This window comes from Aquila chrysaetos, chromosome Z (assembly GCF_900496995.4).
Source record: "Aquila chrysaetos chrysaetos chromosome Z, bAquChr1.4, whole genome shotgun sequence".
NCBI lineage: Eukaryota > Metazoa > Chordata > Aves > Accipitriformes > Accipitridae > Aquila > Aquila chrysaetos.
The window spans coordinates 32,214,254-32,230,439 of record NC_044030.1 but is presented as its reverse complement, the minus strand read 5'-3'; the positions used below and the strand labels follow the sequence as shown (position 1 = coordinate 32,230,439).

At 44.3% G+C, this 16,186-nt stretch overlaps 1 protein-coding gene across 2 annotated transcripts in view; it reads left to right on the top strand.

Moving 5' to 3' along the window:
• Nucleotides 1-3,580: 3,580 nt before the first annotated feature.
• FNTA (farnesyltransferase, CAAX box, alpha) overlaps nt 3,581-16,186 on the top strand; it is a 28,160-nt gene continuing 15,554 nt past the window's right edge. The window contains exons 1-9 of one of the 2 annotated variants that reach the window (XM_030003445.1): nt 3,581-3,746; nt 4,396-4,481; nt 5,085-5,199; nt 7,630-7,734; nt 8,484-8,610; nt 9,041-9,189; nt 11,109-11,171; nt 11,674-11,845; nt 13,191-14,645. In XM_030003445.1, coding sequence (XP_029859305.1) covers nt 3,616-3,746; nt 4,396-4,481; nt 5,085-5,199; nt 7,630-7,734; nt 8,484-8,610; nt 9,041-9,189; nt 11,109-11,171; nt 11,674-11,845; nt 13,191-13,319 — 1,077 coding nt within the window. In that variant the 5' untranslated portion in view covers nt 3,581-3,615 and the 3' untranslated portion in view covers nt 13,320-14,645. Of the gene's footprint in view, nt 3,747-3,873; nt 4,039-4,395; nt 4,482-5,084; nt 5,200-7,629; nt 7,735-8,483; nt 8,611-9,040; nt 9,190-11,108; nt 11,172-11,673; nt 11,846-13,190; nt 14,646-16,186 lie in introns of those variants that run through there. The other variant, XM_030003446.2, reaches the window with a different exon arrangement.

Genomic DNA, 16,186 nt, shown 5'->3' with positions numbered 1-16,186 from the left:
TCAGGCAGTCTTTGGCGTTTGTAGTGAAAGATGCTCTGAAAGGCTGGTTCTGCTGGCTCGGGGCAGAGCCTATGCTTGTCCACCCGATACAGACACGTGAACCATCCATGTTTGTATTCATAACACGTCTAAGTCGTACGTACGCATTTGTATTGACACACAGATACCCCACGCCTGCACACTTCTTCATATCTACTTGCATTTATACACAAACGCTGGAGAGCACAGTCTCTGCTGCTTCTAGCCCGGACGTGGCAGGCAGGGGAGGTGCAAGGGGACGATTACCTGGGGGAGCGGAGGGAGGAAGAACCGAGAGGAGGCAGAGGGAACACCTGATGTGCCTCAGTTGAAACGCATGCGTGATACAAATTGCACAAATGTTACGCACGCAGCTCATCTCCTTACTCTACAGGCATGGGTCATATCTCTGGCCTTCCTGAGAGGTTCACAGGGGTACCCACCCAGCAGATAACCTGAACCCAGCCCTCTGCGGCAGTTCAAGAGACCCCCGCCACACTGGCTCTGCCCCCTTTCCTCCGTAGCTATGCTTGCCTGCCACGCATTTGGAGCAGTGCCCACCTCTTGCTGCACATACTGCACCACGGAGCCCTTGATTTGCCTCTGAGCTACCAGGCTCCTCCTAAGAGGAAAACTGGTAACTGACACTGCAGTGCTGGGACACGACACATTTATTTATCCTCCAGTCTTTGTTTAGAGCTTCATTGCAGCTCTCGTTCTATTGTTGCTTCTTCCCAAAGGTCCTAGCTGCCAGAGCCATATTTTTAAGTAGAAGCTTCAGGTGGCATTTTAATATTCTCTGTAAAGTGTGATTACAGATATTAGACCTGTAACACGAATGATCTCCACTGAATCTGAGCCAGGAGGCATGCAGCAAGAACGTCCAAATATTATTTTATAAAGCAGATCCACACTAAAGCAGAGTCCTGCTTTTGCAGGCCCAGCTAAGGCTTTCAGAGTGCCCCAAGGCTGAGAGGACTGAAGACAGCATGCCACAACAAGTTTGTAGTTCAGTAAATTAAATTGAGCGGTTGTAGACGGATCAGAAGCCTGTACAGTTTATGGAAGGATTTGCTGTGATCTCACTGGGTTTTGGTCTGGCCCCTCATTTTAAAATTCAGTTATACTCATGACTTTCAAGCTTCCTTAGTTGGCAGACTCCCGAGTTGCTCTCATGAGGACACAACTTGTTCGTAACATGCTTAAGCTTCCTGCAACAGGCTTGGTTTTCTCAGTTACTGGCCCTCAAGCCTTTAGAAGCAGTCCCCAGACCCCAACAACCCACAGGTTCAGGCTGAAAATGCAGAAGCTAGTCCTGAGGGCAGTGGGACAGCTACCCTATCTGCTGTCCACCCCATGCCATCCGCAAGATATTCTTGGACCAGCTCCATCCAGTGGCTGGCATCAGAGAAGCTCACTTTTGTTTCTTGTCCTGCCCTGCCATTCTGAGGAAGTAAGCTCCTATTGCAGGATCTGGCCTGTCTGTAATCCATCTTAAATAGCTGGTAAAGATAATACCAGCATAAGAAACAGCAATGGCAGGTCATTATGTGTTAGTTCTGGAGGAAGTGTGACCAAAACCCAAATTGTTCCTCAAAGAGCAGAGCTAATAAACCAGATTTCTTGAAGATCTGTGTCTCAACTGCCCTCTGCCCATGGAGAGCTGTTGGTATCTAACGAACTCGCAGTGCAACCTTTCCCTCTGCAGGTCAGGAACAGCAACTTCCCTTTCTGCTCTCTTACAAAACAGGATTTACTGCCTTTGAGGTTCCTCTCATTCATATGTGCACATTTCCTCTGATCTGTTTATAATATACCTTGTTTCTTTGTAGGCTCATCTTGGTTCTTTCTCTGGTTTTTTTAGAATGTTCTGCATTTTATAACTTTTGTCTTTCACTTAGGTACTGCTGAATATTCTCTCTGTCTTTAGGTACATCTTTCTCCATTTCCTTTCTGTTCTATTCATAGTCCTATAATCCAAAGCAACCTTTCAGTAGATTGCTCTGTTTTTTCCCCTCCACTATGATATTACTATAGTCTACATTACTGTAATACCCAGAGGCACCAACCAAACTAGGCACTCCAAACAGTCACTGAACAAACATCCTGGCAGAAACAAACAAAGTCCCCAAGTGCATTAAAACAGACAGGACAGAAAAAAGGCAGAGGCAAGGAAAGCACAGAGGCTAAGTGACTTCCCAAAGGAGACAAAGTTGCTCAGTGGCAGAAGAACCACCTGCAAGCCCGATTCTTCCTTGTCCTGGATCTTGTGTTTCAATTTGCAGCCGTGCATTTATACTCCCTCACTGTTGCTCTGGCACCATTCTTCTTTCCCTAAAATCACTGTCAAACATGTGACACAGCTACACCCTTTCAACTTGAGCACCCCAGAATTAAAGACTTTAACCCCTTCCACCACACATGGAATGATTTCCCACCTCCCTGAATATACAGCACAGATGGAGATGTATGCACTGCCATTACTACACATGTGCTCTTCCTGTCTTTAGCCCTCCCCTCTCTAAAGCATCTCAGCATGCCCCAGACTATGAACCTGTAACACTGGGTCAGCTGCTTTTCCTAATGACTATCTTCGGCTCAGCTACTTTGTCCTTCTGACCCAATACCACTTCAGAGGATCTCCTGCCTTCCCTGATTTCACCGACTGGTTACAACTGGCTGTTTCAAAACCTCCTCTGATTCCACCTTTTACAGAGACCAGATTCCTCGGCTTTGCCCTGTCAGAAAGTTCGACTCTAAATCGGCGCCATTCTGTGAGTTTCCATAGGGGAGGAACACAGCTCACCATGCCTGCCGCACGCGAGATTCAGTAATGCCAGGGCCCTGCTATTTGCAGCATTGTAACCTTCCACCTCACCCGCTGTATTTCCCAGAGCCTCTGTTTTCTCATGTGTTCCCACAGCATCAGTCTGGTGCTGTTGGTCTCACGGCCTTGCACCTGCAAACCCCGATGTTGGTGTTCAGGTGGGTTCTCACAGGAAATACGCTACCGCTAGCATGAGAAATGCCTCCCTTCACTTCTCGTGTCTCAGATTTTATAGCAGTGAAAACCCAAGCATAAAGCACAGCAGAGTAGATAGCAGCCACCCAAATAACCAACCAGTCAGCGCTAGTCCGTAACGCACGGGCAGGGACGTGACGACCCGTCAGGCCACAACGCTGACGGACCCCGCTGGCTCCACAGGTTTTCCTCAGCGCAGGCTGGAAGGGGAAGGGCGAACTGGAGAAGTACCCCGGCCCCGGGGCCTGGGGCCCGAGCCCGGCCCAACCTCCTGCCGCCTCCCCCGCTACGTTTCTGAGGGTTAATTAGCAGACCCGTGGATTAAAGCTCCTCAGGGTGCTGCCGGTCCCGGTGGCGGCTCCGGGCTCGGAGGACAGCCGTCCTGCCCCGCCGCCGGCCGCCGCGTCCCGGCCAGGCGGCGGCGGGGCGCAGGCCGCCGCACAACCCTGCCCTCCGCGCCAGGGGAGGCAGTAGCGAGCCACGCAGTAGCAAGTCGCACGGCCTCGCGGCGCACGGCCGCTCTGCCCCCGCCGCTCTCCATGGTTAGGGCAGGCGCCAGAAGCGGCGGCGGGGCGATGGCTGCAGAGGGGTTGGGGGCGGCGGAGCTGCAGCCGGAGGGGGAGGTCGGCGGCGAGCCGGAGGGTGGGCTCGGGCAGCTGCTGGACGAGGAGGAGGAGGGGGAGGACGCCGGCTACGTGCTCTACAGGTACGGCCGGGGCGGCCGCGACGGGGCGCCCTCCGGCACGGGCGGCCGGGCGGTGAGGGCGCGGAGCCTCGCCTCGCCTCGCCGCAGGTCACGCCGTGCCGTGCCGTGCCGTGCCGCGCCGCGCGGGGGCGCGCGCGGTAGCACGGCCCTGGAAGCGGCTGTTGGTTGTGAGGGGCGCGGGATGGCGGAGCCGGGCCCGGAGGGCGGCAGCGGGCCGTGGCAGCCGCCCCTGCTGCTGGTGCGGGAGGAGGAGGGGGGGGGGGGGGGGGGGGGTTGGCTCCGTGCTGTGCAGGTACGGGCCCGCGCGGGCAGGAGGAGCGGGGCGCGGGGGCCTGGGGATGACAAGCGCTGGAAGCCGCTGCCGACGCGTGCCGCGCGAACCCAAGTCATGGCAGTTAGGGCTGAGGGACGGGGGGCGGTGAGATCGACTACTTTCCTGTCCCGAGCTGTTTCACAGCTGGGCTGTGGTACGGGTACCTACGTCAGTACCTCCCGTACGCGTTTATACGCTGGTCTATGTCATAGACAAGAATACAGTGACCGTCGGGAACGAGGACGTGTTGGTGGACGTAGATCTGTGCGTGTAGTGGTTTGAGTAGAGCTTTGTCCTTTTTAGAAGCGCTGAAAAGGCAAAACCGTTTATTTACAGGGACAGGAAGGAATGGGCAGACATTGAACCTGTCCCTCAAAATGATGGGCCAAATCCTGTTGTTCAGATCATCTACAGTGAAAAATGTAAGTTTTAAACACGTTCTGTACTGGGAACTTAAGGTGGTTAAATTTGTATCTGTCCTTAGCGCTGTTAAAGCAAGACTTCACGTTTTGGATGACATATTTTCTAGAGTAGTACTGTGAAGAAATTAATATTTATTGTGTTATGGTGGTTGTGTGTGATGTTTTCACCAAGCATTTCTGCAGTTGAATCTTCACCCGAGATGTTTATAGCCAAGGTTTTATTTTAAAATCATACAGCTTAAGAGGTAATACAAAAGACAGTCTGGTTCACATAATAAGGCATTTCTGGCCCACAAGTGGAAGAGGGACGTATGAAGCAACTGCATCTGGGGAAGTAGTGTGAGTAAGCAGCAAGGAGCTTTTCTGATTGTTTTGGATATTATTCAGCTGGTGTATTTTTGAGGTATCTTTGCAGCTTTTCAGTATACTAACATCATTTGGAGGTTTCAATCAACAGTGCTGTCAGAGCAATATGTAGCTATCATTTTAAAGAGGTATATTTAAAGTACTCAAAACAGGAAGTGACTTGAAAGGATTTTTAACCTTACCCACTAATCAGGCCATTGCCTGATAGCTTTGGATAAGATGCTGTTATCTATTTAGTTCGCGATGTCTATGATTATTTCCGGGCTGTTCTGCAGCGGGATGAGAGAAGCGAAAGAGCTTTCAAGCTAACAGCAGATGCCATTGAGTTAAATGCTGCAAACTACACAGTATGGTAAGTGATAATCTTGGGATTATTTCTGTCATCATTTGATTGCTGACCTCTTATGTCTTTAATAATTTTGTTAGCCTAATCAGTGCACAACTAGTTGAGTGTACACAGAGGAGTAGTGCAGACTTCCAGTGAGCTTCTGAAGAAAGCCTTTGTTCAGTATTTTCTGTGTCTCATTTTGATTCAGTGGTTTTCATTCACTTAGCTTTGAGGATATTATCAATCAAGGTCAGGATAAGCCACAAAAAGAACTTTACTTTTTAAAATTAGATAGAATCATAGAATCATTTAGGTTGGAAAAGACCTTCAAGATCATCGAGTCCAACCATCAACCATGCCCACTAAACCATGTCCTGAAGTACCCTGTCTACTCGCTTTTTGAATACCTTCAGGGATGGTTACTCAACCACTTCCCTGGGCAGCCTATTCCAATGTCTGACAACCCTCCCAGTAAAGAAATTTTTCCTAATACCTAACTTAAACCTCCCTTGCCGCAACTTGAGGCCATTTCCTCTCGTCCTATCTACAGCCACCTGACAGAAGAGACCAGCACCCACCTCACTACAGCCTCCTTTCAGGTAGTTGTAGAGAGTGATAAGGTCTCCCCTCAGCCTCCTCTTCTCTAGACTAAACAGCCCCAGCTCCCTCAGCCGCTCCTCATAAGGCTTATGCTCCAGGCCCCTCACCAACTTGGTTGCCCTTCTCTGAACATGCTCCAGCAACTCAATGTCTTTCTTGTAGTGAGAAAGGGGCCCAAAACTGAACACAGTACTTGAGGTGCGGCCTCACCAGTGCCGAGTACGGGGGAGCAATCACCTCCCTGCTCCTGCTGGCCACACTATTTCTGATACAGATCACTTACCTGATAACGTGGTGTCATGGTTTCAGCCCAGCCAGTAACAAAGCACCACACAGCCGCGTGTTCGCTCCCCTCGCCCAGCCCCCAGCCACAGTGGGATGAGGAGAAAATATAAAGGCAGGCTTGTGGGTCAAGACAAGGACAGGGAGGGATCACTCACCACTTATGGTCATGGGCAAAAGACAGGCTCAACTTGGGGAAGAAACAAAATCAATTTAATTTACCACCAATCAAATCGAAACAAGGATAATGGGAAGTAAAACCAAACCTTAGAACACCTTTCCCCCACCCCTCCCTCCTTCCCGCCTCAACTCCACTCCCAGTTCTCTCCACCTCCTCCCCTCCGCCGCACAGGGGAACAGGGGATGGGGGTTGGGGTCACCTCACCACACCTCGTCTCTGCCGCTTCTTCCTCCTCAGCGGGAGGAGGACTCCTCATTCATCCCCTGCTCCACCATGGGGTCCCTCCCACGGGAGACAGTCCTTCACTAACTCCTCCAACATGAGTCCTTTCTGCGGGCTGCAGTTCTTCCCGAACTTCCCTGGCGTGGGTCCTTTCTGCGGGCCGTTCTTCAGTCACACACTGCTCCAGCGCGGGCTTTCCCATGGAGTCACAGCCATCTTTGGGGGCATCCCCCTGCTCCGGCGTGGGGTTCTCCCTGGGCTGCAGGTGGACATCTGCTCCCCCGCTCACCTCCATGGGCTGGGGGGGACAGCCTGCCATCTCACCACGGGCTGCAGGGGCATCCCTTCCTCCGGGGCACCTCCTCCCCTCCTTCCTCACTGACCTGGGTATCTGCATAGGTGTTCCTCTCACATTCCAGTCCCCCTAGTCACTACCAGTTCCCCTTCTTAAATCTGTTCTCCTAGAGGTGCTGCCACCGTCACTGATTGGATCGGCCTGGGGCATAGTCGGGTCTGACTTGAAGTCGGGGGAGCTTCTAGCGGCTTCTCACAGGAGCCACCCCGCAGCCCCCTCCCCTGCTACCAAAAAAACCTGCGCCACACAAACCCATAACACGTGGCCTTGGCAAAATGCTGGTGCCCTCAGCTGTCCTCAGGAAGAGGCATAAAAGCATGATAGCTGCTATTTCCTGCTAAATAATTACCAAGTAGTGCATTTTAGAGGATCTGTCAGGATAATGTTCAGTTAGGTAATGAATAAACAGTGAATTTCTGATATTCAGAGTAGGGCCTTTTAACTCGTGAGTGCTAACAAGTACCTCTTGTACATCTTTATTGCACTAACTTGCATAAAATCAGAAAATTTACATTATTTTTAAGCACTAAGTCATAGTTTCTGTGATGGTAAGACTAGTGTGGGTAGATAGGTTAATTTGAAACAGGATTGCTGTGATCTTGGATAACATACTGTTGTAACCAGTTGTAATCCAGTTCTCTACTGTTCTATAACTGACCAGCCTTTAACAGAACTGGATACATGGTTTAGTTTTTTGCACTCTTTAACTCAATATCTGTTAGTAGAAGTATGAACAAAGATTCTTTTATGTTCTCCTCTGTGAATTTTAGGAAAGCCCTGTTGCAATGTTCGCATGCTTGACTGTTTTATACAGGCATTTCCGGAGAGTCCTCCTGCAGTCTTTGGGAAAGGATCTCCATGAGGAACTTAAGTATATTACAGCTATCATTGAAGACCAGCCAAAGAACTACCAAGTCTGGTAAAATCCTGGTTTCTTTTCAGTTCTTAACATTTTTTCAGTTAATTTTTGTTTTGTAAACTGCCTAGAATAAGTTGTTATCATTGATCCTAAAAATTGTTAAGAGTTGCTTCCTGCATCTACTGCAGTGGCAGTAGTGAAGGAGTTAAATGAAGTTGCAACAGTATCACTGCCAAAGTCCTCTCTGGCAGTTTGTTCTAAACATATGATTATGATGTGCCAAAATGGTCTTGGTTTTTTTCTATTTCAATTTTTAAACTGTCAAAATAAGTGTGACAGATCAAAAAAGTGACTCATGGAAAGGCAAACAAAAAAGACAAATAGAAATGAATGTTTTTTCTTTTATTGGCTTTGGAGTTTGCTTACCTATTGTTGCGTTTTTCGCAAGTGAATGGGAATAGGCAAAACAGCAGTGCTGTTATTGCTAGAGAAATTATGTAGTACTAGAAGATTTTATTCTGCTGAAGACTTCGGCCATGAGTGTTAAAAGTGGAAACGTGTCACTTTAAGTAAACATAACTTGTCTAAATGGAGGCGATTGGCCAATGTGTACGTGTACTTAGAATTTGTTATAGTATCATATATTTCTCAGAGCCAAGTGAAGTGTTTTGGTACATTTAATTTGAAGTATTTAACTAGTGTTTTTTTTTCTAAGTAGTGCGGTTGCTATATGCTGTTTTAATACAGACCACATATTCACAGACAATTTTTAGACTGTTCTAAAAATAGTTTCCTTCTCTTCTCATTAGGCATCACAGACGGGTGTTGGTGGAGTGGCTGCAGGATCCATCCCAAGAGCTTGAGTTCATAGCTGACATTCTTAACCAAGATGCCAAAAATTACCATGCGTGGCAACACAGACAATGGGTTATTCAGGTATTGTATCCACAGAACTCTTGATTCACTAAATAACCTGCTCAGGTTGTAGAGTTTTGCTTCTTAAATACAATCTGAATTGCATTTGGCACTTTATTTCTTAAAGCTGAAGGGGGAGAACCAATTGCATTTTAAGGTGTGGTAGAGGTTAGTTATAAACTTGCCTTTTAGGAAGTGGATTCAAAAAGGTCTATTGTTGGCTGCGTACTGTTATGTGTGTGAATTTAATGATGAGCTAATACCATTGTGTGCAACTGAATAGTGTAGTGTGTTCCTTTTGCACCCTTCCTTATTTTTCTTTGAACTTTGTGTTGCTCTCTTTAAAAAAGTCTCTGTATCTAATGTTCAGAGAACTTAAGAGCAAGGAAAATATATTTTAAAAAATAAAAACTTTTGATATTGATATTGTCTCTTCCTTCCCTTTCCATAGGAGTTCAAGTTATGGGACAATGAACTGGAATACGTAGACCAGCTTTTGAGGGAGGATGTGAGAAACAACTCTGTTTGGAACCAGCGACACTTTGTAATTTTCAACACCACCGGCTATGATGATCCAGCAGTCCTAGACAGAGAAGTCCAGTTAGTAATGCTGTTCATGCTCACATTAAGCATTCTCCCTTATGTGAAAGCAAAGGAATACTTTGACAGTCCCTGTGGGCTTGTCTTCCCTGTTTTTAATGCGGTTTTTGGGCTTACTCTCATGGATAGCAGATCAAGTGTTAGTGCATATATAGATGTGTTCAGTACCACTGACTTGTTGAGTAGTACTGGAGCAAGCTAAGCTTACCCTGCGCAAGCTATTCTCATGAATCTGTCTTCCCACCCTGCTGTTTATTGTGCAAACAAAAATTTTGGCTTTTTATAGTCAGCTAGCTATAGTGGAACAACCTGCAGAAAATCTGTGACACTGGAATGACATAAGTTGTGCTGTTCATTAATATCTTACATCCTACCCCTAGAAAGCTTGGAAGGAGAGGCACTTGCAATATTGTACTAAACTGCTGTTTAGTAGTACAGTAGCCACAATGATTTAAAGATGACATGGATTGTAGGAAGAAGAATTGCCTTTTGTGAGGAATTTGATGCAGCTGGAAAAAGAAGGGAGCTTTCAAGGGTATGTGGTCAGCACAAATACAACTACCTGTGTGAGTTGGCTATTTTTGAGGAAAATGAGCTTTGGAAACTCTTTCAAAGTGGTATGTTTGTAACTGAAGACAGACTGGGCTTCTAGCCGTTTATTCTACTACTGATGGTGGTAAGGGAAGCTTCACTGTATGGTTTTCACATCTCAGACTGTTGATCAGGGTTGATGGTTATGAGAAGATGTGAAGTGAAGTGAAGAAGCAATGAAAAGAAGGTGCTGCAGTTTTTTTTGAGTTACTCTTCAGCCGAAAGACTGAGTCTCTGAATAGGTCCATTGGTACTTTGTTCGTAGAGGATCCCAGCCCCCACCACCTTTCACAGTTGTCTTTGAAAACTGCTGTAGTTGTACTTCTCTTCCAGTTTATAACTTTACTGCAGATTAATAAATCTGAACCATTTCCATGACTTAGGCTGGGATATTTCCAGCTTTTCTCTCCAAAGGTTAGATCTGACATACTCTCTTGATCTGTTTATACGTGGTGCTATGTTCAAGATAATTGGATACCATCTTAAGAATTGGACTGTCTAAGGTTAAGGCTTCCCAGGTGTCATTATAGAACTGTAGTTGGGTTGCTTGTTGCCATATAAAACTCGGTCTTTGTCATAGTGACTGCAGAAGGTTAAAAAAGGTTTAGGGTTGGTTTTTTTTTCCTGTACTGCTTATAGAACTTTTTATCAGTATCTGCTGTCTCTGAAAATCAGCTGAATGCCTGGTTATGTTGGGGAAGGGCAGAAGGTAAAGTCTGTTTCGTGAAGATGAAATGTGGCATTGTGACTACATGGCAGGTGCTTCTTGTTGCTTTGCTTTTAGAGGAGTTGCCTAACTGCTACTTTAAAAGAACTGCTGCAGAAGGCTGCGTGAGCTGAAAGCTCAGGCCTTTCTGTGGGTTTGCTCAAGTGCAGCCTCGTGAAGAAAGTTCTGCAAATAGGTACAGAACATACCACATGCACTCATATTAACATAGCTCGTCCTGGTCTTTGATTACTCCAGAACATTTCAACCCCTTGCCGTTTCTGAGCATCAAGACACAAGTTATTTCTTTAGCATACCGGGAAAGTATACCGTGTTGTTTCTTAGTGTTACCACTCATAATTTTGAGAACTGTTTCATTATTGTATAAAACACAGCAAATGGAACATTGCAGAATTTAAAACAGTTCTCACGATGTCTGCCTCTCCAAGACTTGCGGTGATTATATCGCGAGACATTTTTGATCTGTGACCCAGCTGAGATGATCCACAAAAAGACTGAAATACAGACTAGAGGGATGTATTTGGGAGCGTCTGAGCACATTCCGGTAATTTCTAACTGCGCTGTTAGTGGTTGTATTCATGACGTGTTATCTTTCTTACAGCTACACTCTTGAGATGATCACAGCCGTGCCACATAATGAGAGCGCTTGGAACTATTTAAAAGGGTGAGGCATCCTTCTCTGTGGAGCAAAGAGAATATCTGTAGAAGGTGTCTTATGCCTAGCTCTTAACTGGAAAGAGCTTTTTGCTGTTCATTCTAGTGTGGTGTACTTAAGCAGGCAGGCAAAAACCTCCACAAGGAGTTAAGATATTAACCTAATTTCTCTGTAACTTCCGACTAAGTTTCTGGCTCTGTAGTTCTTGCAGGAGGATTGCAAAGATTCAGGCTTTTAAAAACTTAACCTGTAATGTTACTGGGTTCAAGAGCATAGAGTAGGAGGTAATGAGCATGCTTTCAGGCTAATTTCTGTTCAGTTGAGCATAACTATAGCAGCTTACTACAACATGAAGCTGTATTATTGCTGCATTCTGCTTACTTTCTGCCTTACTTGTATTTGCACCCTTATTTCAAAACTGATTTCCAAATAAAGAAGTTGTAACAAAAATTTAGTTCTTCACATCAAGTATCTCAGCATTATGTTTCAAGCCTATTAACCTCTGTTCTAGGATTCTACAGGATCGTGGTCTTTCTGAGTATCCAAATCTGTTAGAGCAACTGTTGGATTTACAGCCCAGCCACAGCTCACCCTATCTGATTGCCTTTCTTGTGGACATGTATGAAGATATGCTTGAAAACCAGTGTGATAACAAGGAAGAAACACTAAACAAGGCATTGGAGGTATGTTTTGAGAGCTTGGTTTTGCTTCTCAGGGATGCCATCTATTGCTCTCTTTTTTATATCCCAACAAAATGGGATTGATCTTTGTACAATTGAGGAGTTCCCGGTGCTGACTTTATAGCATGAACTCACTTTCTTCTCTGTAGGTTAGTGAATCTTCTTCTCAGAGTATCTATATCTAAACAGAAACTCAAGCTCCCTTTGCACTCTTAGCTCTTTCCAAGAAAGCTGGCAGAATTAGCTTAAAGGCCAGCAGGCACTGGGGACATCAGTAAGGAATGTCAGGCACCATTTCCTACAGAGAATAAATGACTTCTGGCAATGTTGAGTATCTCCCTGTGCTTCATATTCAGGGAACTCCTTGCTGTGGTTTGCAGTGTAGTTTTTACAAGAACACTTTTCATTCACTGTGGGACAGACTGGAACTCAGTGTAATTAGAGCTGCAGTTCTTGCCTGGAGTCTCTGTGTTCCAACATCATTCTTTCTCAACATTTTCCCTTTGTTGTGTTCCAGGACCAGTGCAGCTTTACCTCCCAGATTCATGTCCCTTTATACTATTTCACTGAGTTTGACTTCTTCACCTGTTTAGGCATCGAAGCTCCTGTTCTCAACTCTGGTTCACTGAGAAAGGCAATGTCATCTGCATAATAAAAGGGAATTGACTACAACATTTGTAGACAGTGTTCATACCATATAAATTTTACACAGCATATCCTGCAAGTAGGGTTGACTTCTGCTGTGCCTCACTGCTCACCCAGATCAAAATAATATAAGAATAGAACATGCAGAAGTATCTGTATAGCACCAGCTCTAACATGTTGTGAGAGAAGGTTACTGACTTGCATGGAGAGTCCTTCTGGGACAGTCTGCTAAGAGAAAAACCATAAACAAAATATCTTCTGTCAGTCCATCAGGAGTACTGAAGATGCAAGAGCAGGATGTTCCCCCACTGTTTTGAAAGAAGTGGTTTACAGCCTACTGGATCGCTAAAAGACAGTCAAGCTTGTCAGGAAGTCACAATTACACTGCAGTATACTACAGACTGAATAGGCTGTGGTAGATGATGAGTGGTAGGCACAGAAAGGAGTCCCAGGGAAGCAGTTGCAACTGAAATAGGACTGGAGAGATTTTTGTGCAGTGTCAGATTGGTTGACTACCAGTTGGAGATGACATCAGTTTGAGGTCATTGGACAGTTGCAAATCCGGTGAATAAAACAAATGTTGTTGCTAAGAAAGGTGTTTCTAATACTGGCTGAACCATATATTTTATGCATTTTATAAAGATAATTAAGGATTCCATAAGCTTTTGGTATAACACTCCAATCTCTCAATTTTCTTTCATAGCTGTGTGAAATTCTGGCTAAAGAAAAAGACACCATCCGAAAGGAATACTGGAGGTATGTTGGAAGGTCCCTTAAGAACAAGCACAGCTCAGGCACTGAACAGAGCACACTGACAGACAAGCAACAGTAGCTGCACATGGAAGAAATCAGTGCTAAGCTCTCAAGCTAGAACAGCTAGTAAAGCAGTACTAAGTAGGGTCATCAACTAGTTTAATCTAGTGTAGTATTCTCCTGGTGAAGAGGTATTGCAATGAAAGAGGAGTGCAGAGTGCTGTATAGTCTTGGGTCGCTGCTGCTACTGGTGATAGCTCTAGGTGTGGTCAAGAAATGTATTAAGGCTTAATTATTGAAATGTACCAAATGAAGGGTTTTTTTCCTAATAATAAGTACATAAAACTGTGCCTGCTATTTATAAGGCACTAAACCAATTTCTCATGCCCTGGCTTATCCACTCATGGTTCCTAACACAGCCACATCACATGCTGCAGTAATGACTGCAGGTAACTTAGCTGCAGTGGATATCAAGTAACCTACTTCTGGTTAGTGCAAGCAGGTGCTGCAGTTGTTGCCTGATGTGTAAGCAGCTATGCAACTAACACCCAAGTGTCATTTTTTAATAAAAATGGATAACTTAAAAGTATTTGAAATTTTTTAGTTTGTTTCTTCTGGTCTTTAGATGTGCATAGTCAATTCTTCTCAGATGCTAATAGAGATAAAATACCCGCTTTTAGGGATATTGGATTCTATGGCATTGAGGTGTCTTTTGCACTGGAGTATTCTCATTCCAGAAACATTCCATACACTTGACATATTCAGTGGAGCCTTGAATTCTTATATGCACAGTCAAGAAAAATGCTTTGAGGACCCTAGAAGATCCTCTTAGTTTTTTCTTGGAATTCTGTTCAGACAGCTGAAAATCTGAAATTCTTTTTTTTCTTCACCCTTTGTAACCAGACCCAACTGAAATTATACGTCAGAAGAGATTACAACTAACTGGTTAGGTTATGTATCTTCACTGAACTGGAGGGGAAGGAATGGCTTTATTGGGGACCTATTCGCATTAAATGTCTTAACCTTGTTGCTTCTATAGGCTTTTCATATCATCTCCATGCATATATTCATCCAAGAAGTATTTTTCCTCCCCTTTATGAAAGATAAAAGACACCTGCAGTACAGAACTGCAAAAGATGTGTGTACTTGTACAAGAAAACTGCTGCATCTGCCCTGTTTTCAGTAAATGGCTATTGCAAACTGTGTTTTTAGCATGGAGTGCTTGTCTGATATGAAATATTTTCTTGGAGATGATCATAAAGAGAACAAATAAATACCAGTATTTATTCCATAATATGAACAGTCTTTCTGATACTAAACATTAAAAGCTGCTGCTGTAATTAAACCACAGTGGAGATTATTTTAAATGCTTGAAATATGTTAATTAAATGCATTTTTTAAATTTTTAAATTTAAAATAACTCATGGGGAGTGGAATTAATATATGAAAGCTACGTATTTTTTTTAATGTTTGTGCTGCTTTCCCAGCAGTAGAAAAAACATTTTTATACATGAATATTTAAAATGGACATGAACTTCAAACTTTTAGAGATTTGTTACCTACTTTTTTTTTTTTGCCTTTTTTTTTTTTTTTACCACAGTTGAAGCTCCAGCATAGAACAAAAAGTGTATGTTTTTACCCCTATGAATTGTTCCTAACTGAAACTACACTAAATGTGGAGTACTGATCAGACAGGATGTTCAAGGTCTTCAGGTCAAAATAATATATTTGCCACTACCAGTCAAGAAAGCTCAGAGACATACAACAGACAAATGCAATCCTTAAACATCATCAGTGAAGAGGGAACAGAATTTTGCTTCTTCTTAGGGTGTTACTAAGTTCCTGTATCTTTCATAAACAAAATTCAGAGGGCACTTGGAATGAGGCAGAGTATTCTTTATAGACACTGGCATGAATTTTGGAGAAAATAGCTCAGTCCAAGGTAAGATGAGGAACAGTGTCCACTGGGACAGTGTATTTTGGGATGTGACCTCTTAGTCACTTGTGGTCTGAGGGAAGATTTTAGATTTTGCCCTGTTTTGCTTCTGTGTCAAGAATGATGGGACCCTCTGACAGGACTCTTAGACTATTTTCTTACATGTGGTCAACTTATGGTCTTCTTATCCTTGAAAATGATGTCTAGAAGTAATCGGTAATCTACTGACACGGTTAGTAGGGTTTTATACTGGTTATACAAGCATAGTGATACTTGCAAAGATAATGCCATTTCTGAGCTAAGTTTACCAGTGAAGGAATAACTAGATACGTTAACAGAACGTTAACTAGATACAGCATTAACAGAAAAATGCCTCGTCTCATGTAAAACAAATGTGTGACCAAACAAATCATGCAAATCCTAAGGAAAAAACATGCTGGAGACTAGAGTCCAGCTAAAAAAAAAAAAAAAAAGGTCATGTTTTAGCAGAAGTGTTCAGTTTTTCTTTCAGATGTTTATGTTTACTGTAATTCAGATTGCAAGGAGCTCTAAAATTCTCTTCAAAAGGCACCTCAATTCTGTGGTAGTCAACCATACTCAGACATACTGAGCTGTCAGAGCTTGGAAAATGGCAGCCTGCCCAGCAAGGTTGCAACTGCAGCTACCAAGCCTTTAATTTTAAAAATGTGTCTGAGACAGAATCTTTCTCATGGAAGTGGGAGCTTGACAAAATGTATAAGCTATAGAGAAAAGGATCTTATAGTATGAATTGTTAGATGACTTTTAACCTATAGGCATTGGTACTGACTACCTGTGATCGGGAGATAAACCCAACTCATTTGTCCTAAGGGTTCATCTGCACAAGAAAACCTGCTCGTTACTGATTGTGTGTAGTGATGTGACTCTTGTGTACAATTTTATTACTGAAGAGCTGTGCTGGAATGGAAAACTGTATTGGTACAACTGTCCCTTGTAAATCAGTGTAATTGGAACATTCAGTGAAGTTTGGA